Source organism: Vulpes vulpes, chromosome 12, assembly GCF_048418805.1.
Source record: "Vulpes vulpes isolate BD-2025 chromosome 12, VulVul3, whole genome shotgun sequence".
Taxonomy (NCBI): Eukaryota; Metazoa; Chordata; class Mammalia; order Carnivora; family Canidae; genus Vulpes; species Vulpes vulpes.
This window is the reverse complement of record NC_132791.1, coordinates 81,623,360-81,646,782: the sequence shown is the minus strand read 5'-3', so window position 1 is coordinate 81,646,782 and position 23,423 is coordinate 81,623,360. Positions and strand designations below refer to the sequence as shown.

Here is a 23,423-nt window from a genome sequence, read left to right as displayed (position 1 = left end):
CTATGATATTGGTTAAATAAACTATGGATTAAATTTATTGTCAATTTAATTGATACTGTTGATTGAGTTGAATTTCCTTTGAGAGGGCATCAAAACCCCAAGTGACTCATCTGCCAGCATATAAAAAAAAATTTCACCAGAGAGATAAACTCCAGGGACATTTACAGTTCTTTCAGCTGCCCAAATATGTGTGATAATGATTCCTTATTCCTCCCATTTTACTGTCCTCAGAGATATTTCCTAGGTAGAAATACCTCTAAGACCACCCTTCCTTCCTTCCATAAACCATCGTGGACTCACTTAAGAATATGTGGTATCCCTGTGCTCTCCTATCTCTGGAAATCATTCTGTTCACTATCCCTATTTTAATGCCAGTATATGCATTTTGCTCTCCATGTCATCTTCTTGTGATTTTTCTCTTGTAGTCAGCTTGTTTATGTTAACATTTTGTGAAAATATCACCATGTAACTAAAGACGATTCTTATTCAGGGCTACTTGGAGAATGTGACTGTGTGTTGAGGAGAGGGCTCTGTGCAGGAAGCCTGTTCCTGACGACACAGCTCCATGTGTTGGACACTCAGCTGTGATAAGAGTCATTGGCTGTCTTTTACCACCTGGGGTCTCTTCACTTACTGTTTTGATCAGAAATTTATTTTGTTAAAGCTGTTTGCTAAAGGAACTGCTTTCTGTAATTGGAGCTACATAAATAGTGGAAATGGAATATAAATTCGAATGCTGTCACACTTTGTTTCATCTGCTTGTAATGCAGCAGATTCTGCAAAATGCCCACAGACCTCTGCATTTTTCTTTGTTGCTCCACCTCCTGCCCTACCCACCCCCCACCCCCACCCCAGTACTGTCCCTAATTTCATTTTCTTTACGGCTCATAATCCCATTTATTCCACTTCCCATCCTTATCCCACTCTCTCCCTTGTGTTGTGTAGAGCTTGACACCATCACACATCACTGTTTACTTCTGTCGGTGGCTGGGAATGGTGCACAGCCCTCTACTGGACTCTGCGTCTGTTTTCTTGGCCCTTTACTTGTAGGTATTCAATTAGTGTTAGTTGGATTGTATCAAGTCATCTTTAAATCAGACTTCTCTCTACTAGACCTTAGCACACTGGTGCCTACTAGGCAGTGTCACACTTAACATTAACATTGGTGGTCACAGACACAACTTCTCCTTTACTGGTCTCTCTGACATCATAGCAACAAAATCCTTTGCACAGGCTATCATTCCTAAGAATTATTCAGTTTAGCAGGTTGGAGAGGCAATAGTTTGTGTTCAAAGCCTGATTCCTCTGTGCAAATACTTCACCTACCTGAACCTCTGCCAAGTAAACATAACACTGCTTCCTTTGCAGAGGGTTGTTTTGATGTTTGTGACATAACGTGGAAAGGGAGTTTCAGCATGTGACCCTTCATGGGTCTTTACAGCCATTGGTTGGATTTGAATTATGTAAAAGACAGAGATTCTTTGGCTTCTGTGCCAGGCTCTGAACCATTCAGGACTTGGTATCAAGCATCACTATAGTTGTCTAAAATATTCCTCACATTCTTTTGCCAAAGATGATGTAATTGGGACGACTTTCTAGATGCTGCATGGCTTGGGACATGATGCGAAGTGTTAAAAATTAACAGGATTTCTTGTTTTCTCACTGCCTCTCTGAGCCAAAGGCTAGTTCTGTCTATTAATGTTTCTAGTCTCATGGGGCCCTATCTCCTTCTCTCATTTTGGCACCACTGTAAATGTATGTGATAAAATCTGAGCTGTCACGAATCTTTTCGTGGGCTACTGGTGGCGCCGATAGGAGATCTGGTAAGGATATTTTTCTCTACGTTTCTTCTCACTGGCTAAAAGGATAAGTACATGAGGCCTTTTTTTTAACATGGGAGTAATAATTGAATACCTGAGGAATGATGGGGAAGATAATCCTAAATGGGTAGTTTTGTGGTTTAGTAGTTGTGAGGTCATCTGCTCGCATTCATGCTCCTAGATGAGAGTCTCAAACAAGTTACTCTATGAGGATACCTGATAGTTACTGTTTCTGAGAAAGGAGGCCTTTTGGAATAAATGTATCTGGCACTGTTTGTGTGCACTGCCCAACATCAGTGGGAGGCACATTATCATTTAAGATCATAGACTCTGAAAACAGACAGTTACTTAATCTCTCTGTGCTTCCATTGCCACATCTATAAAATGGGGAATATATTACATTACATATCTCATGAACTGCTCTGAGGATTAAATAAATCTGTATTATGAAAAACACTTAACTGAGTGCCTGGCAACGTGCTGTGCTCAGTAAAGGTCAGAGAGGCTGCTGTCAAAAATGCCACAGTATCAACCCGATATCGAGCTTGTTCATGTGTGAGTAGTTCATGAATGTGATTTTCTCTAAACAATAACTTTGGGCATTGTTGTAGTGTCCTGATGTTCCCTAGTGTAGTAGCTTTCTTCTTGGGTTTTGAAATGTTTTTTGGTTTAGGGTCAGCTACCACCAGCATCGCAACAATGCCCAGTATCCCAGTGCTGCTGACCTGGGGGGTGTGAGATGGTTCCCAGAGAACTCTTGTGGCAAGAAGAGCCTCGAGGTGTGTTCAGGATTGGTGAAACATGTCTCAGGCAGTGCTGTGTGACTATGCCAGGCTAGGAGCAACTGCAGCTGATAGACTAGCCAAGCGGGGCATGAGACTGAGCGGAATTGCCCTTTTAGAGCTGGAGATTTGGGCCACATGGGAATCCAACAGGCAGTGTCATAGAAAGTGACAGGCTGTTAACATAAAAACTGCAGTGCCTAATGACCGGACACGTGTTGTGTGTGCTATGTACAGAAAGGACTCATGACTGCCTGCTGTCTCTCTGCCACAGCAGTCCTCATGGATCTTGACTATCCAGAATTTTGCCAAGAACATATCATTTAGTCGATAGATGATGTTTGAATGATGGGATTTATTATCAAAAACAGAGCAACTGTGATGCAGAATTAGAATGAAGACTCCTCTTCCCAGTCTTATTCTTCAACTTCTGGGATTCCAGTGTGCACCTCATTCTGTGCAATTTTAAACCAAAAGTTGCAAGTAAACTCAGGTCATTTAAAATAAGCATCGGTCCCTTGTCGGTATTTTATTATTTCTAGAAATAGAAATTTAAGGTGAAACAGCTATTAGTTAACTTACACACTTTTTTTTCAATACTCATTTGAGAAAAATGCCTTCATTGTAAGCAGGACAGGCCAATCCTAATAGGCCAGTACTGAGGCAGCAGTAGCCTTTACCCCAGGGAGAAGGCTGCCACTGACAAAGCCCTCTGAATTGCCTCTTCTTTTCCCCTACCAGATAGATAAAGGCTAGAAGTTCACCTTTAGGACTTTCAAGTAAAATACTGAGATTGATATTAGATAAAATGGAGATTAATCAGTAATAGGTGTGAGTAAAGCCTGTTACCTTACTGAGTTTGTTTATTCATGAGGCTCTTTTTGTCTTGTTCTCCCATCCCCTTCACCTTTAAGTCATCGGGCACCATGAACTCTGTGTACTGCCTCATTACTGCAGAGTATAAGAATACGAGCACCACCCCATCCTTGACCAGCAAATGCTTATGCTTTACGTGGAGACATAAGACAAGGTTACAAATGTGGAAGGTACCAGGCCAGATCATAACGGTGCCCTCAGAGGTGTATAGGAAGGCGTGCCACTGAGTTGAGATGCGGAGAGAAAATCAGGGAAGATTTCATCTGAGAACTAGGCTATAGCTCTGACTCGTATGGATGGATACTCATAGGTAATGGACCAGGATCACTCAGGGAGGAAGTCCTCCTTTGAATTTTATCAATGTGTATGTGGCGACAGCAGAAAAAGTTGATGCCTTCTGTCTCTTAGATTCACCCTAGGGCATCTCTGGGGGTACTTAACAAAAATTAGAGTCGTGGGCATGGCTAGCTAGGCTCCCTGCAGACAATAAATATTTTTGACCTTGTGAATTGCATGATCTCAGTTGGCAACTGTCACAATTACTCAGATCTGCTCTTGTAGCCAAAGCTGCCTTAGTGTGTAAAAGAGTGGGCATGGCTGTATTCAAATAAAACTTTATTTACAAAAACAGGCAGTGGCTGAATTTGATCATTCAGCCATAGTTTGTCAACTCTTGATAATGATCTTTAGGGTAGGCTGAATTTAAACCAAACAAAATGAGGGTTCAACTAATAAGGAATAAAGAATGTAATTGTGAATGATGCTATACCGCGTTTTGATTTGATAGCTTCTGTCCCATGCTCGCTTTCTTTCGTGTTTTTTTTCCAGTATTCTTTGTGATGCTGCTATGCAAATTGCATTTTACGATGGCATAAGACTTGAAATATAATATCTCTGAGTACCATTTCTTGATGATGACAACAATTCCATTAAAAACAAGAATTTGCCTGATTTCTTATTTATAATGGGCTGGATATTAGAGTCAATGGCATTATTACCATATAATTTTAGAAATTATTCTTTCTGAGACCTGACATTTAGCCACCTTCTAATCATGCCTCCCTACTAAAGAATACTATGATCTGGGTGTGAGTCTCTAAAATTTCAATAAGTGGGTGTTTTTTTCAAAGTTTAATTTTAAAAGATATAAGAAACTTGCCTAACTTTATAGTTTTTGCCCTGTCTTGATATTCGTTTAATTGGCTCTGCTAATGTGAATGCCCTTTCAAATATGAAAAAAAAAAAAAGTAAAGCAGGAAGGAAAAGTTGATTATTTCTGTAATTGGATTTTCTCTTGAATAAAATGATTTTACCCACGTTATCTTTCTGACTTAAGGGATGGGGCTGGGGAGACCAGTTTTCTTTCGCATTGTCATCAGAAGCAGACAGAAGAAGGTATAGTCTGTTCCGAGGTATCAGAATACCATATTGGTTTGGGTTGTAATTAATTACTGATGCTGAATATACTCTGGTCCCTGCTTTCATTCCCAAATCTAAATTTCCACTGTGTGCAAAATAATTCCATCCAGGAAGAATTCTAATTACTTTAGTAATTATCATCTTATCTCTAAATGGAATTCAGACATTTGCTGCAGTTTATGAATGTTGGAAATGTTTCATTTCCTTTTCACCTTGAATAACAGAAAAATACACATTACTGAATCTGGCTTCATTGAACCTTATAATTCATGTTACCATAGAAACAGAAAAACTCATATAAGAATTGTGTTAACAGTACCATAGATAGTAAATACCTTCACTTCCACCAGCAATATCATAAAATGATTTTAATAACAGATGTGTAAAAATTCTGAGATTTAATATGGTCCCTTTTAAATATTATAACAATATTATCCGGTATGCCTACTTACACTTTTTAAAACAATATCTTTGGTCTTATGTAAGGCTTTGTGCTTATTCCAAAATATTTGCTATGGAATGCAAGCAGTAGTGTTACGGGATTAAAAAAAAAAACCCTTAACTTTACAGTGTTTATTTAATTTTTAGTTAACAGTGATGATTCATTTGTTTTTCACTTGAAGCCAAACTGTGTATTCATAATTTATACTGGGTTTAGTAATGTAATAGATAGATGACACTAACTTTTTTGGTGTTACCTGCATCTACGTGGCCCCTCTCCCTGTTTTTGCCCTTTGTAAATGTCATTTCTCTTTCTAAGTTTCAGAAGTACTTTCCCACATACTCAATCAGTTTCTACCATCGACATTTAATATATTATTTTCTACCACTTTAAATTCTGATTTCTCAGAATATCCAGAGATTTACAGAGCCTTAGCAAGTTCTTTTTCCTTCTATTCATACACTTTTTCCTTTTCCTGTCTTAGACATACTACCTTGTTTTTATTCCAAAAACTAAAAGTATACCACATTTAAAAAAAATAAGCCATCTGGACTGTGTGTGTGTGTGTGTGTGTTTAGCATATTAAAAGTAGTTTTATTACTTTTGAAAAGAGGTAATGATTTTTTAAAAATCTATTGCTGCTACATTTTTCTGTCTAGGAGAGGCCTTAAAGTTATTTTTGGCTATAAATATCACTTATAAATAATATGTGAATTAGCTGTAGATTTTGACTAATATTTGAAAATAGTTTCTTCAAATAGATGTAAACTCCTCTCTAAAGGTCACAAATTTTGCGAGCTCTCGTTTGAAGATCACAGATACTCATTTACAGGAATGCATTTATATTATTTGTCCTCAGTTTCCAAACAAATAGCATTGATGTTTTATTAACCCTGTCTTTTTACCGTTTATTTCAAATCTGTTGCTTTACCCCAAGACAATGTGGTCTGTGTTGGTGTGACTTCATCAAGGTCACAGCATATGGACACTGGTGAGTTTGATGTGTTTGATCTAGTTCCAGTCAGGAAGAAAAACTAGGCCACGTGTACCTACCAGAGGATATTTAATACAGGAAGTGGATGGCACAGAAGCTAGAAGATTGTGGAAGTAAAGATGGGAAGGGATAAGGTAGGTTATCAGAGCGTAGTAACTACTGAAAGAAGCACTCCTGCCAGGCAGGCTAGGGAGACAAAAGGGAAGAGTTTGTGTTGCTGGAACCCAGGACCAGCGACCCAGCAGCAGGTGACCACCATCAGAGACACCCAAGCTTCTCCTTGCTCCCAGCTTCTCATCTCCTGTCACACCTCCTTTCTTAAGACCTGACAGGAGGCCAACTGCCAAAAGAGCCAAATGTACTTTTTGGACTTTTAGCACCAGCAATACCATTAAGAATATATGAGTCTGAGGCTAAGAGATGGTGGGGTAACACCAATTTTCATCATGACCAAAGTAGTATAATAACTGACAGACTAGGACCCATTTGATGTCACTGACTTTCTCTTAGGTTAAACTTTATGAAATTTACAGCCTTCTGACCATTTTTTATTTGCAAACAAAATAAATGAATAGAACAGCAATATGTAACTCAGCTTCTGATTATACTAAATCTACCACTGCAGAGATGATGATTTCACTCAGATTTGTCAAAGGAACCTTTTCTGTCTGGATGAAAAAAAAAAGCCTAATACCCTCTGTCATTAGGTCAAGTTACCTGTTATCTTTTTTTCCTAATATTTTTTGGTTGATCAAGAAACATTCACAGAATATATCTCCTAATCTTATTTGGGTCACAGAAGGCTTTAAGAATCAGAAGAGAGATCCCTGGGTGGCTCAGCAGTTTAGCGCCTGTCTTTGGCCCAGGGTGTGATCCTGGAGTCCCGGGATCGAGTCCCACATCAGGCTCCTGGCATGGAGCCTGCTCCTCCCTCTGCCTGTGTCTCTGTCCCCACCCCACCCCTCTGTGTCTATCATGAATAAATAAATAAAATCTAAAAAAAAAACAAGAATCAGAAGAAATCTTGGGTTGCATGGGTGGCTTAGTCAGTTAAGTATATGTCTTCAGCTCAGGTCTTGATCTTGGGGTCCTGGGATCAAGTCCTGCTTTGGGCTCCCTGCTCACCAGGGAGCCTGCTTCTCCCTTCTTGCTCCCTTTGCTTGTGTGCGCTCTCTTTCTCCCTCCACCTCTCTCTCTCTCTGTCAAAAAAAAAAAAAAAAAGTATCAGGGATGCCCAGGTGTCCCAGCAGTTGAGCATCTGCCTTCAGCTCAGGTCATGATCCCGGAGTCCTGAGATCAAGTACCGCATCAGGCTCCCAACAGGGAGCCGTCTTCTCTCTCTGCCTATGTCTCTGCCTCTCTCAATGTGTCTCTCTTGAATAAATAAATAAAATCTTAAAAAAAAAATCAGAAGAAATCTGTAGTCCCTTCCCCCTGAAATATATGCATGCAATTTTAAGGAGTCCACAGACTCCCAAGAAAAGAAATCCTAGAATGACATAAAGAAAGGACTGTACTGGCATTGGCACTTCTTTATTTTGTTCTTTAGTTCTCATTCCTTATAAGCATGCCTACCTGAAATGCATACACACCACCCTCTTATGAGTTTATAGTAGGAGAGTGATTCTAGGTACTTAAATGGTGAATACCATAGAGAGAGCAATAAATGGATAGATGGGTAGCTGGATGGATGGAGAGATGGATGGACAGTTAGACAAATGGATGCACAGATAGATAAGTATTCATTTGAGCAGATTTCACCAAACAGAAAATTATATACAGAACTGCTAATTAAGCCAATTATTAAGTAAAAACTTACCTGAGCTATTTTTACTTTATTTATTTATATTTAATTTTAAGGTTTCAACTAGTATTAACCAGTTTTCATTTGTGCAGTTTTAACATGATTAAAATTCCAGAAGCAAACTAATACTAGTATAATTCCCTCATTAGATATTTTAGGAATTTTTTCAGGTAGCACTACAGCCAGGATATTATTCATATCTAGAGCATTTGGGGAGTTTTTAAACTTTACACATAAATTAGCTCACCAAATGTTGGTGTCTTCCTATCCTTTTCTGTGATAAAGAATATCAAACTGATTGTGTCATGTAAACTCTATTTGTCTCTTATATGCTGATCATATACTCCTTATATAATTTTCTACTAGTATATATCCATGGCACAAAACACAAAAGAAATATGAGCGGGAATATGGGCCATAGGGGTAGTAGAAGGTGAAGGAGTATAGGTTTAAGGTATATGATGTGGTGGTGTTCCTCACTTCTACTGGTTCCTTAAGGAACACAAAAGCAGGGGCGCCTGGGTGGCTCAGTTGGTCAATCATCTGCCTTCAGCTCAGGTCATGATCCCAGGGTCCTGGGATCGAGCCCCATGCTGGGCTCCCAGCTCCGCAGGGAGTCTGCTTCTCCCTCTGCCCCTTCCCCATTTATTTTTTCTCTGTGTGTGTGTCTCTCTCTCTGGGTCAAATAATTAAGTAAATAAAAAATAAAAAAAAAAGGAACACAGGGGATCCCTGGATGGCTCAGCAGTTAAGTTCCTGCCTTCTGCCCAGGGCATGATTCTGGAGTCCCGGGATCGAATCTCACATCAGGCTCCCTGCATGGAGCCTGCTTCTCCTTCTGCCTGTGTCTCTGCCTCTCTCTCTCTCTCTCTTTCTCTCTGTCTCTCATGCATAAATAAATGAAATCTTTAAAAAAAAAAAAAAAGGAACACAAAAGCAAGTTGACATCTATTAAGCATCTACTATGTGTCAGCTACTGTTGTAAGTGCTCTGTATTCATTACTTCACTCTGTCTCACAACAATCCAGGAAGGGATGTGTTGTTATCCCCATTGTGTCGAAAACAGTGACCTGAGGCTCTGAATAGTAACATAACTTGTGATAATTTAGCTAGGAACTGGGAGCTCAAATCTGTCTGGATTTAAAATCTAGTTTCTTTTCTGCTAATACTATTGCTGCTGCTTCCCTCTAAGCCATCTGGAAATAGGAATAATTTCATCTACCTGTTTCTTGATGAGTGATGATAATGATAAAAAACAAGATGTCTTCTGAAGAATAAATTTAGCATATAACCCTTTAGGTTTTAAATGCCTCTCTATTCACCAGGGAAGAGTGATGGAAAGAGTGCCAGCCAGGTGGAAAGGTTTGGGTTTGAATTATGATCCCTCCAGCAACAGCTTGGTGACCTTTGACAAAACATTTAACCTTTTGAGACCACAATTACCCTCTCTTTAAAATGTAATTCTGAAGATACAGGCAAGTTTTACTTACTGTAGTAAATTGCTTTGCAAATATTATTATTTCTGAATATTTTTAAGGAAAACTTATGATCCACCAGTGCTTAGTATCTCAGATCCATGACTTCAGTAATATGGATAGAAATAAGACTGCCTTATCATTTAGTGATTCTGCAAATATGGGCAATTTTCTTCTCAACCTTATTTCCCTGATGGTACTTGCTCTGGGTCTCAGATTAAAATAGAGTCTACCATATTGGGAAGTTGTACTAAGGAACATGCAAGTTGCTAACACATTACCTGGCACTTAGTATAAGAGATGGCAGTTATTATTTCTTTGACAGGGTTATGCTAGTAATTACTAAAACATACCAGGCCCTGTGTGGCAGTTGTTGTCCAGAGCAGTCAGTACAATGTACTGACTTTTACTAGCTCAGTTTTAGAGAATAGGAAACCAAAGCATACTAAGGTAAAGTAATTTGCCCTGGAGTATGCAACTCGGTGGTAACAGAGCCTCTTATATATATATGCAAGGGGAGATTTTTCTCCCAGATATCCATGTTAAAGATGAGGGATGAGCCATCACCTCACTAGTCTTTGTCTTAGCGACTCATTATGGCTTTTCACCCCTCATCCTAATGATCAGGTATTTTTTCTCTTTTCACTCAGGTCACTTAGAATTGTTTTTCATGGGGTACCTGGGTGACTCAGTGGTTAAGCATCTGACTCTTGATTTCACCTCAGGTTGCGATCTCAGGGTTGTGGGATTGAGCCCTGCACTGGGCTCCACACTGAGTGCAGAGTTAGCTTAAGATTCTCTCTCCTTCTCCCTCTGCGCCCCCCATTCAAGCACTCACACACACACACACACACACACACACACCCACTCACTCTCTCTCTCTAAAAAAATAGATCTTAAAAAAAAAAGAATTGGTTTTCGTAAAAGCATGATGATAATTTTAAAGCTGCTGAGATTGTTCTCGATTTTCTCAAATTTACTTGAAGACGTCATGTTTCTCCTTAAATTTCCTCCCTCAAGATGAGCGGAATGATTCCATGATGTTAAGTGTTGGTAGCTGTGACACAAAATAGTATATTTTTCCCCCACTTTTAACAGGTTTATTATGGATATACTTTAGATACCATGCGTATGCACTCAACGTAAGTATATACTTTGAAGATTCTTTTAAATTAATAATTAGTGCAGCCATCATCACGATGCAATCAGTTATGAGAAAAAATTTCTAACTGCCTATTTGGAGTCCATCTGTTTCCACCCGGAGACCCAAGCAACCACTGATCTGTTTTCTGTTCCTGTAGTTTTGCTTCTAATAGAAATTTCATATAAATAGAATCAGACAATAAATGGTCCTTTGTGACTTCCTGCTTTTATTAAGAATATTTTTAGGGGATGCCTGGGTGGCTCAGCAGTTGAGCTTCTGTTTTGGCTCAGGGTATGATCTAGGGATCTGGGATCGAGTCCCACATAGGGCTCCTTGCAGGGAGCCTGCTTCTCCTTCTGCCTGTGTCTCTGCCTTTCTGTGTCTCTCATGAATAAATAAAATCTTAAAAAAAAAAAGAATGTTTTTCAAGCTTCATCTGTGTGGTGCACATATAGCTGGTTCTCTTCCCTTTGTAGGTAAATTTTCATTGTATGCATATGCCACATTTTGTTGATCCATTCACCAGTTGACAGACATTTGGACTATTTCCAGTTTAGAACTATTATGAGAAATGCCGAAATAAAAATCCACATAGAAATCTTTGTGTGGAGATATGTTTTAATTTTTCTTGGGTAGATAACTAAGAAGTAAACTTTCTTAGTTATAGTGAGAGTATGTTTAACTTTTTTTTTTCTTTTAGATTTTATCTTCTATTCATTTGAGAGAGAGAACATTAGTAGGAGGGAGAGGCAGACTCCCTTGGGACCAGGGAGCCAGAGGTAGGGCTGGATCCCAGGACCTGAGATCATGACCTGAGCTGAAGGCAGATGCTTAACCATCTGAGCCAACCAGGCACCCCTATGTTTAAGGTTTTAAGAAACTGCCACACTATTTTCCAAAGTGACTGCAGTGTTTTGAATTCCCACCTACAATGCATAAGGATTTTAGTTTCTCTAGATGCCCATCAATGTCTTATTTTTCATTCTTTTTTCAGTGTAGCCATACTCTTGGATGTGTTTCATGGCACATGGTTTTAACTTGCATTACCCTGATTATTCGTGATGTTAAGCCAACTTTTGATGCACCTATTAGCTATTCATATATCTTCTGGAGTGAAGTGTTGGTTAAAATCCTTTGCCCATTGTCCATGTTTGTCTTCTTATTTGTGAGCCATAAGAGTTCTTGATATATTCTGGATACAAATATTTTTATCGATATTTGGTTTGCATCTGCCTTTCGCTCAGGTCATGATCCTGGGATTGAGCTCCGCATCAGGCTCCCTGCTCAGCAAGGGGTCTTCTCCCTCTCCACTCTTCCCACTAGTGCTCTCTCACTACCTCTCTCTCAGATAAATAAATAAAAACTTAAAAAAGAAAAGAAAATTAAGTAACCATAAAAATATGGGTATGTTTTTTGACTCTCTGTATTGTTCCATTCCACTGATCTGTCCTTATACTAATACCACACTGTTGTGATTACTGTCTTTAAGTCAGATTCATCCATTCCACCAACTTTGTTCTTTATCAAAATTGTGCTTTCTGTGCCGACTGTGCTCTTGCAAACATGGTGAACGTTCCTAAAACCTGCCAGAATTTCTGCAAGAAATGTGGCAAGCATCAATGCCACAAAGTAACACAGTACAAGAAAGGCAAAGATTCTCTTTATGCCCAGGGAAAGCAGCATTATGACAGGAAGCACAGTGGCTGTGGTGGGCAGACTAAGCCAATTTTCCAGAAAAAAAGCTAAAACTACAAAGGAGATTGTGCTGAGGCTTGAATGTGTTGAGCCCAACTGCATATCTAAGAGAATGCTGGCTGTTAGAGATCCAAGCATTTTGAACCGGGAGGAGATAAGAAGGGAATGGGCTAAGTGATCCAGTTCTAAGCTTCATATTTTGTTATGAAGACAATAAAATCTTGAGGTTATGTTCACTTTATTTAATTGCAGTTGGTCATTTTAAGAGGGAAATAAACTAGTGCCATCAGGAAAATTCCCCTTGTGGGGCAATTAAAAAGAAAATTGCTTTGACCACTCTAAGTTCTTTGTGTTTCCATATAAATTTTAGAATCAGCTTATCAATGTCTACAGAAAAATATGCTGATATGTTGATAGCAGTTGCAATGAATCTATGTATCAATCTGAGGACACATGCAATCTTAACAGCAAAAAATCCTCCAATCTGTGAAAATATGTATATTGTTTCATCTATTTAGGTATTTATTTACTTATTTAAAAGATTTTATTTATTTATGAGAGAGGAACAGAGAGCACACGCAAGAGTGCAAGCATTAGCAGGGATTGGGTTTGGCAAAGGGCAGTGCGAGAGAAAGAAGCAGACTCTCCACCAAGCAGAGAAGCCAGTGTTGGGCTTGATCCCAGGACCCTGAGATTATGACCTGAGCTGAAGGCAGATACTTAACCAACTGAGCCACCCAGGCACCCCTAGATTTAAGTTCTTTGTTTCTAGAGTATAGGTCTTTCATTTTCCAAATTCATTCTAAGTATTTTTTATGCTATTGTGAATGAAATTGTTTCCTTCTTTTCATTTTCTAATTGTTCATTACTAATATAAAAAGTACAGTTGATTTTTATATATTAATCTTTAGCTCTGCTAGACTCACTTATAATGGTAGGTTCATTAGATTCCTTAGAGTTTCCATAGACAAAATCATGTGACCTGCAAAAATGAGTTTACTTGTACTTTTCCAACCTATATGCCTGTAATTTCTTCTTCGTGTCTTTCTTGCACTGACTAGATCCTCTGTAATATATTGAGTTGTAGAAGTAAGAACAGACACCCTTGTCTTGTTACTAATCTAAGTGAAAAAGCATTCAGTCTTTCACCAATAAACATAATAATAGCTGTAAACTCTTGGGTTGAGATAGTTTTTCTCTATTCCTTTTTTACTGAGAGTTTTTATCATGAATGAGTGTTGGATTTGTCAGCTGAGTTTTCTGCATCTATTGAGATGACCATAGGGTCATCTTCTATCCTTTTAATATGGCTTATTGCATTAGTTAATTTGTCAAACCAACCTTGAATTCCTGGAATTAAAACTTGATCATGAAAATAATCCTTTTTATATGTTTCTCGGCTTGTTTTCTAATATTTTATTAAGTGCCCCTGTGTTCATAAAAGATATTGGTCTAGAGGTGCCTGTGGCTCAGTCAGTTGAGCATCTGACACTTGGTTTCATGATCTTGGGGTGGTGGGATCAAGCCCCGAGTTGGGCTCTGCGCTCAGTGCAGAGTCTGCTGGAGATAATCTCCCTTCCCCTCTGCTCCTCACCCTGCTTGAGTGCATGAATGCTCACTGTCTTGATCTTTCTCTCTAACAAATAAATAAAATCTTTTAAAAAATCTCAGTCTGGAGTTTATTTCTGATCTTTTTCTCTGGTTTGTATTTTGTCTACTGCTGGGCTTACACATTGAGCTCTTTTTTCATCTATCTTTGAACAATTTCTATAGAATTGGTTTTATTCTTTCTTAAATGTTTGATATAATTCACTAGTGAAGCCATCTGAGCCTGAGTTGTTTTCTATTGTTTTTTTTTAAGTGGCACGATTTTTAATTACAAGTTCAATTTTTGTAATAGATAAAAGACTATTTGATTTTCTGCTTCTTCTTGAGTCAGTTTTTATAATTTATGTCTTTTAAAGAATCTGCTCATTTTAGCTTAAAATTTTAATTTATCGTCATAAAATTGTAATAAGTATACCCTTAGTATTTTTTTTCATATTGATAACATCCGTAGTACAGCCTCCTCCCTCATGCCTAAAGTTGGTCATTTGTGACTTATTTTTTCTTCTCAGTCTAGTTAATAGTTTAGTAATTTTATTGTTTATATGTCAAAAAGACATCTTTTATTGATTTTTTTCTTTATTTTCTTTTTCATTGATTTATTTTTAAACCTTTATTTAGTAATTTATTTTTTGTTCTACTTTGGATTTGCTTCTTTTTTATTTATTTTTATTTTTTTATTTTTTGGATTTGCTTCTTTAGCTTCTTGAGGTGAAAGCTTGAAATTATTGAGTTTACCTCTTTTTAGCACAGACATTTAAATCCATTAATTTCTTTCTAAGCACTTATTTAAGCTATGTCCCGTAGACTTAGGTGTTTTTACTTTCATTCAGAACTTTATAAAAAGTTTCTTTTAATCATGCATTTATGGTTAATAATTTTAATGTATCTGATTCTTTTTCTGATTGTTTTTATTTCTTTCTTTTGAGATAAATAGAATGTATATTAGTATTAATTTTTTTCACATGTGGATTTGAAACTCATTTATTGTTCTAAAGCAAGAATAGAATCGTTTTCTCATTTTTTGCCAGTAGAACACCAAATTGCAAGTAAAAATCTTGAGATGATTAAAGTACATTTTAAGTAGTATTTCAAATATGATGTGTGTATGTGTTTATTTTTTTATTCATGGTAAATAATAAAGTCTTTAAATGTTTGAGGCTCTCTTAAATTCTAGCCTAGGGCCAGCAAAGAGATCTGATATCCTACTGATAGATTTGCATAACTGATCATAGCACTGCTTCTGCCAAGGCAGATGCATAATTGGAATCTTTCTCATTAATTCTATTCCCAAGTTACTTAATGAACCCATTTTGCTAGTAAAAAGCTTGTATATGTCAGAAAAAATATTGAGTCAGAATGTATGTGTTATTTAAGCTAATTGAACATTTTCATTTTCATCTTCTTTCAGAATTATTTTCCAATACTGCTATGAAAACATAAATATAGATCTTTTAAATTTTAAAAATATAGAATACCTGATAATTATATTCATTAGACTCACAGCTTCAGTACATGTGCAGAAATGATCATTTAAAAAAATTAGTATTTTGAAAATGCATTGCTTCTCAAAAACAGCATTTACAATTAACATATTAAATATTAGGATTAATGTTCTATTTTACACTCCTTATAATTTCCTCCTAGCCACTTAAATCATATGCAATTAATTTAGAATTAGGTCCACTTCAGACTTTCTTGATTTTCTTATGAACTGAAGAGAATTATTTACTTAGGGAAATTAACAGTGTAAATAGGAGTCTTTTTAGTTGGTTCATCTAAGGAGCCAAATTGTTTTTAAGAAGCATCATTTGCATATATAAAATTAATGTATAGATGAGCCTCTTCTAACATTAAAGTGTAGTCTTTACTTTGAAAACATTTTATAGGCAATCAATTTATATTCTTACATACTTTGACACCAAATTTTGGACACCAAAAGTAAATTGCTTTTACTTTTAAATACTAGCCAACATAGGTCTTTCACAAATTCATAGTTTACCTAATTCTCTCCTTTGTTATCTGTAAGCTTTTTGTGTAGATTATCAAATATATTCACAAATTGAACATGCCCTTCTTAAACATTTAAGGTGACTTTTGTAAAGGTTTGTCTTTTCTCACTGGCGATCTTAATGCCAAAGTAAGCAGGTGTTGCATAATACTGAGCTCAGCTATCATGGATCAAGGAGGATTGGGGGGAGGGAGAATCAGTAAGGTACTTTCCTTTGGGAATACCCCATGATCTAGTGCCAAGTTCATTGCAATTCATAGTGTAGGACAATAACCAATTGTCTTGGTTTCTATAATATTTCACAGGCAGTTTCTAAGATTTTTTTTTTATTATTTCCTAGGGGAGATGGACTCTTCTCTGTCATTTCTGCTATGATCTATTACTTAGAGTTTAGTTGTGGATTTCTTTTGTTCAGAAGGATTTATAAGTCAAGTGTAAACATTTGCTAATTAAAATTATTGACATACTTTTTCTATTCCACATGCTTTTAGTGAGTCTAGAAAATGGTCTTTTTATCTAGATCTTACTGTGAAAACATGTCTCTTATGACTTTAAAATGTAATCTTGGTAATCACCCTTGAAGGAGAAAATGTTTTTGCATCACAATAAAAATTAAATTTTTTTTTCAAATGCAGTTTCATTTTTCTTTTATGCATATTACTGCTTTTTTTAATTTACCATCACAAAGAAAATTCCAGCCTTTGGAACTTATCTCACTAATTCAAGGTCAGCCAAATTAATAGCTGGATGAGACTAAGTGGAAATCAGGACAGAAATATTTTCAAAAATAAATGTCGAAAAAAATAAATAAATGTCATTCTCCTCTCACCCAGGCATTAAAGTGTTATCCAAACAAGGTGTAGAAAGCTGTTGTTTTGATGATGCCATTTGTATTAGGCAGCCAACAATTCGACTTTCCATTGTCACATTCTTTGTTCTCTCTTATGCTCCCAAAATCTAATATATTTCAATGAGAAAAATTGTTTTGTTCTGTTCATCCATATAGAACTACATTTAAGGGATAGAAAACTTTGATATGGTTAGGTATCTATAGATTGTGATATTTGAGGCTATTTTTCCTGTTGTTTATGGATTGAGAAAACTATTGTAGTTATGAATACTGTTTGTGTTATTTTGTTATTATTGCATTGTTACTACAGGGTAAAATATCCTTATGGAAGAACTCCAAGGGCCGCAGAGAAAGTACATCCAAGAGGGTAACATGTGGTTTTATCAAAAACAAGGGCAGCCTGTTACCCAACGACATGTGATGAGAAGCTTTCGGTGATTTATTCTTTAATATTAAAGGGCAGAGTCAATGTTAACTGATGGCAAGTCTCAGCCATGGATGAGAGGGACCTGGAGAAAGTAGTCACACTTACAGTGAGCAGAGGAAGATTTGTGAAAAACTTTAATTAGTATCTTTAGAAAGATGAGGAAAGAATTGCGTCTCTAAAACAAATGAGTAAATGGCAACATAAGAAAATTTGCTAGACCTAAAGACTGTGAGTGTCTAGATTGTGCCCCTGTACAAAGATTTACATGCCTCATCAAAGATTTACAAGGCCTATTATCATGAAATTTAGAAACCTGAAGAAGGTGCACCTGGGTCGCTCAGTCAGTTAAGCATCTGCCTTTGGGTCAGGTAAAGATCCCAGGGTCCTGGGATCGAGTCCAGCATCAGGCTCTCTGCTCAGCGGGGAGCCTGCGTCTCCCTCTCCCTCTGCCTGCCACTCCCCCTGCTTGTGCTCTCTGTCAAATAAAATCTTTTTTAAAAAATTAAAACATTGAGAATAAAATGAATATCCTAAAAGCTTTCAAAAAGAGAGTGGGGGCACACATAAAGAAGCTTGTATCAAAGTGAATCAGGACGTCTCATCCACAACCTTGCCAGCTTGAAAAAAAAATTCTGATGATAATATTTTTCACTATCAGTCAGTGGTGTGGATTAAGACATGTTCAGATATGCTAAAACGATAACAACAAAATTTCCCTGGCATGCCTTTTGGTGAAGCTTCTGAAAGAATGCTCCTACAAAATTAAGGAGAATAGGGTAATCGAGATGTAAGAATACTTAGGATTCAGGAAGAAGGGAAATGTGGGGAAAAAGGCGACTGAAGAGCAACATTCAAGGGTGACATTATGACTGGTTCAACACACAAAGAAAGTAGGAGTGGCATTTCCAGAATTAAATAGAATCAGTGAATTATGTATAGTCCATTGAGTGTTTAGAAAATAGTATTCATTTTTGATCAATCTGATGGAGCTTGTGGAAAACGTGAACACAGGTACCTAGACTATGAAGCAAGAATCTTTTAAAAGAGACTGTTATTAATTCTAGGAAAAATTAAACATTGTAGCAAAAGAAAACATGATAGCATATACCAGTTGGCGCCACAGTGAACAGTATCTTTGTAGTTATACTAATGGAAATGTGATTGATTGATTTTAAACTCTGCAGTGATTACATTGAGAGGGGAGGTATAGGATAGTTTAATGGATTGAATCCTCACTTACCGTAGTAGAGAAGTTACTAAATACTGCCTAAAAATCAGTAAATCCAGAAATAGAATAAGTATCTGTTTTAAAATATAGGAAAAAAGAACATTAAAAAGAATTAAATATGAGTGTCCCTTGAGGATGACGGGGGCCACTGTTGCTCAGAAACTTAGTATTTAAGACTCTAAAACTCTTTGCAAATGCCCCTTTCCTAAAAAATAAAATTTAGTTTTAAGAGGAATAATGGCATTTAAAATGTCAAAGGAATAGAATAATTATGGATTGTATTCAGCTTTTTACATTTTTGTCATGTTATTTTCTAGAGTTCCCGGAATATCCCTTGCTACAGATATTATCTGTGGTTTTCCTGGAGAAACAGATCAAGATTTTCAAGAAACAGTGAAACTTGTGGAAGACTACAAATTTCCAAGCCTCTTTATTAACCAGTTTTATCCCAGACCAGGAACTCCTGCAGCGAAAATGGTACAAGTTCCAGCACAAGTGGTAAGATATTTCTCTCACAAAGTATTCAATTTACCAGCCAGTATCTATAAAAAATGCAGCTGTTTGTTGCCTGCCTTAACACAACTAGTTCGTAGTATAACTTCCAAGTTAAAAAATATGGGGAGTTTTTCAAGATGGGGTCAGGGGTGGGGGAACCTTGGAGGATTTAAATGACTGTAGGAAACTAAAGTAGCACCTTTTTTTTTTTTTCTTTTTCTTTTGAAGAGTGAGGTTCAGATGACACGGGGGGCAGGGGGAATAATAATCTGGTATTACCTGTGTTTATAAGAGAAATCCTTGGATATTTGAAAAGAAGACAACCTTTAAATATCTGTGAGCAAAAGAAGCTTCATGTTTACCCTGATTTTCATAATTTGTTGCTCACTGGGGGCCCTATGTTTTCCTTCCTTTTCCATGGAATAGATTTGATGCTTGCCATCTGTCTATTTCAGATTTGTGTTACTTTCACACAAATGAACCTCAACTTAATTTCATCCTTACAGGTTCAGAAATGTATTAAAATAAGATAGTTTTTTTTTAAGAGTTTTATTAATTTATTAGAGAGAAAGAACACAAGCAGGGGAAGGGGCAGAGAGAGAAGGAGAAGCAGACTCCCGCTAAGCAGGGAGCCCCATGTGAGGCTCCATCCCAGAACCCTGAGATCATGACCCACCCAAGGGCAGACACTTAGACCGACTGAGCCACTCAGGTACCCTAGAATAAGATAATTTAAAATGAATGTAAAAAAGTTTGATATCCAGTAAAGGTAACTTATTTTCCAGAATGCCTCAGCAATTAATGTTCTCAGAGTAATTTAGTTGCTAGATTCATTGGCTAAAGATGGAAAAATGTTAATAAGCTTTAAGAGGAAGTCATATGTTTTTAACTGAAAATTTTGTTTTGTTTCAAATAACTAAAACATTATGCCCTATATTAATTTTCCTCAAAGCTTCCATGAATAAATACTAAAAGGAATAACTCAAGCTTGTTATTTTTTTTTCTATTATGCCATATGTGAATATCAAACATAAAACATACAGATTTTTTATTTCAACATTTGGTTGAAGAAAACAAATATATTTTTTATTTGTATATACAGAGATACACTTTAAAGTCTGTTTTCCCCATTAAAACTGAAGTGAATATCATTCTTTGTTTTTTCAAAATTTTCTACATTTTTATTTCACAAGTTTCTGTATATACAAAGGTAAGAAAATATTTTACAGGTAGACTATTTAATTTTATATCTAATTTAATCAATGAGAAGAAGACTATAACACCATGGACAGTTGACTTTTCACAAACATAAAAATAAGTTAATTCATTATTTTTATACCTAAATTATAATAGCTTTTATTGCATATAGCAAAATTTACCTTCCTTGGTCTACAGTTCTTCAAATTTTGATGAATGCATACACTAGTGTAACTGCTACTACAGTCAAGGTACAGAGCAGTTCCAGCAGCTTCCCAAAATTTTCTTTTTACTTTTTTGTATTTCTTTACTCCCTCCATCTGCAGATCCTGAAAACTACTGATCTCTTGTTCTTATAGTTTCATCCATTTCTTCTTAAACTTTACTTAAATAAAAACATTTTTTGAACTACAACATCCCTACAGAAAACATGTACAGCTATACATTTCTCTAAAGTGAATACTTGCATGTACCCTGAGTCAGATCAAGAAACAGAACATTACCAGACCCCAGAGCTTCCCATCCTGCCCTCCCCATCCAATTCTCTCCCATTCCCCAACAGAAATCACTATCTCTTATTTTAACACCATACATAACTTTGACCTATTCATAAACTTGATATAAATGGAAGAATTCATCAGAGTCTGAATGTTTGGCACTTTTTAAAAACTGTGGTAATTCTTTTTATTGTTTTTTTTTTTTTGATAAAATTAATACTTTACATACAGTCCTGCTTTAAGTCTTAACTCTTCAGAGTTAACAAGCAGTGGATTTTTCTACTGAGTTTATAAAACATGTAACTTTGTCAAGAAATAATTTTTCATCTTTTTCTTCATTGTTTATTATTATACTGCTTTTAAAGATAATACAGCTGTCCTAAGATTTCACATCTGAAAAATCTGTACATCTCTCTGCCAGGAGTTGGACCTGTTGCTTATTGAGATTGTGGGTATTTATTTCAGGCATGGTTACAGTCCCTCTAATCTGTCCTAAAATAGTCAGACACTGGCTTTCCTGGAGCACCAGCTGTGCCATGAGCACCTTTCTCCAGCCCCAAAGCTTTTTTTTTTTTTTAAACAATATTATGGGAGATTAGTCTGTTTTTGCAAGTAGCTATAGTTCATCCATTTTCATTGCTATGTAGTATTCTGTTGCATGCATATTTATCCATCCTTTTTTTTTTTAATTTAAATTCAGTTTGCCAGCATATAATATAATAACTCATCTCATCGACATTTATCCATCCTAATGTGAAAAGAGAATTGGGTATTTGCAACATTACAGTATTAGCTTAGCAACTGATACCACCATCAGCATTCTTGTATATATCTTCTGTTTAACTCATCTACATACACATTTCCGCTGGGCATTTAGCTGTAATTTCTAGGTCATAGGAAATACAGTGGATCTGCTTTCTATTGCCAAATAGTTTTCCCAAATAGTTGAGTAAATTTACATTTCCCCCAGCAATATATAAAAATACTAGCAGCTCCATATTCTTGCCAACACTTGGCATTGTTATATTTCTGTTATTAGCCATTCTGCTGGGAAGGCATTGTAATCTAATTGTGGTTGTATTGTTCTCTGGTATCTAATGACATTGAATACTTTTTATATGTTGGGTATTTGGATATAATTTTTCCGAAGTCTCTATTCAGAACTTCTGCCCACTTATCTTTTGGTTTGCTTATTTTCCTGTGTCCCAGCATCCCCACACCCTTTCTTCTAATTTATAGGAATTATTTGTATATTCAGAATTCAAGTCCCTTGTTAGTCGTGGTAATTTAAATATCTTCTTCCATTCTGTAACCAGTCTTTTTACTTTCTTACTGATCTCTTTCGAAGGCCAGACATTGTCAGTTTTAATGGTAGGATTTATCAGTACTTTTCATTTTATGTTGATGCTTTTGGATCCTGTTTCAGATTCCTTCCCCACACCATCATGAATACACCCCTCAGTGTACTCATCTAGACATTTTATTATTTTGCCTTTTACCTTTAGATCTTTAATCCAAATGGAATGTATTTTTGTTGAGGTGTAGAGGTCAAGAGTTTTATTTTCTACAAGGATATCCACTTGAGTTATTGCCGTTTATTGAATCTCATCCTTGCCCCATTCTCTACCTGATCATCTTTTTCATAAATCGGTGTCTATCTCCCCATGTGCATATATTCTGGAACTTTATTTTTTTTTATCTATTTGTCCATCTTTCTACCAAATCACAACATTAATTACCATGGCTTTGTAATAAGTATTGACACTGCAGTATATGCCTTTCAACCCTGTTTTTTTCTTGAACATTGTCCTAAGTATTCTTGGCCCTTTGCCTTTCTAAATTTGTCAACATACGGCAAAACATTTTGCTGGCATTCTGATTGAGATTGTATTGATTCTCTAGCTCATTTGGAGGGAAATTGACGATGTAATAATACCTAGTTCTCCATCTTTGAATAAAATATATCTCTTCTTTATTTTAATCTCTCTAATTTCTCTCAGTAATGCTTTAAAGTTTTCTGTATACAAACCTTGCATATCATTCATTAGTTCTGTGCCTGCATGTGTGTCCCTGGGTACTGTTGAAATGACTGATTTTCATTTTTTATTGTTATTGCTATTTAAAATTTTGGTTGATTTTAATATATCTATCTTTTTCCTGTCAACTTTGCTAAATTCACTTAGTAATTCTGATTATTGTTCTATAGATTTTTCTTCATTCTTTTTAAAATATTTTATTTATTTATTCATGAGAGACACGGAAAGAGAGGGGCAAAGACACAGGCAGAGGGAGAAGCAGGCTCCATGCAGGGAGCCCGATGTGGGACTTGATCCCAGTACTCCAGGATCACACCCTGGGCTGAAGGCAGACACACTTAACTGCTGAGCCACCCAGGCATCCTTTGACTTTTCTTTATAGAGTTTTCTATGTATACAGTTATATCATCTGCTGATAGTTGCAGTTTTGTTTCTCCCTTTCTTGTCCTCATAACTTTTATTTCTTGTCCTATTGCACTGGCTGGGATTTACAGTATGCTGTTGAATAGAGTTGACCATTTATCTCTTCTTCCCAAACTCAAAGGAATAGTCTTCAGAATTTCTCCTTTCAGTATAAAAGTTGACTATACTTTTGAGATTAGGGAAGTTCCTTTCTATTCCTAATT

At 36.4% G+C, this 23,423-nt stretch overlaps 1 protein-coding gene across 11 annotated transcripts in view; it reads left to right on the top strand.

The window, feature by feature from the left end:
• Positions 1-23,423, top strand: part of CDKAL1 (CDKAL1 threonylcarbamoyladenosine tRNA methylthiotransferase) — a 641,987-nt gene that overhangs the window by 462,947 nt on the left and 155,617 nt on the right. For all 11 annotated transcript variants that reach the window (XM_072729035.1, XM_025999312.2, XM_025999311.2 and 8 more), the window contains one exon: positions 18,890-19,070. In XM_072729035.1, the coding sequence (XP_072585136.1) occupies positions 18,890-19,070 (181 nt within the window). The remainder of the gene's footprint in view (positions 1-18,889; positions 19,071-23,423) is intronic.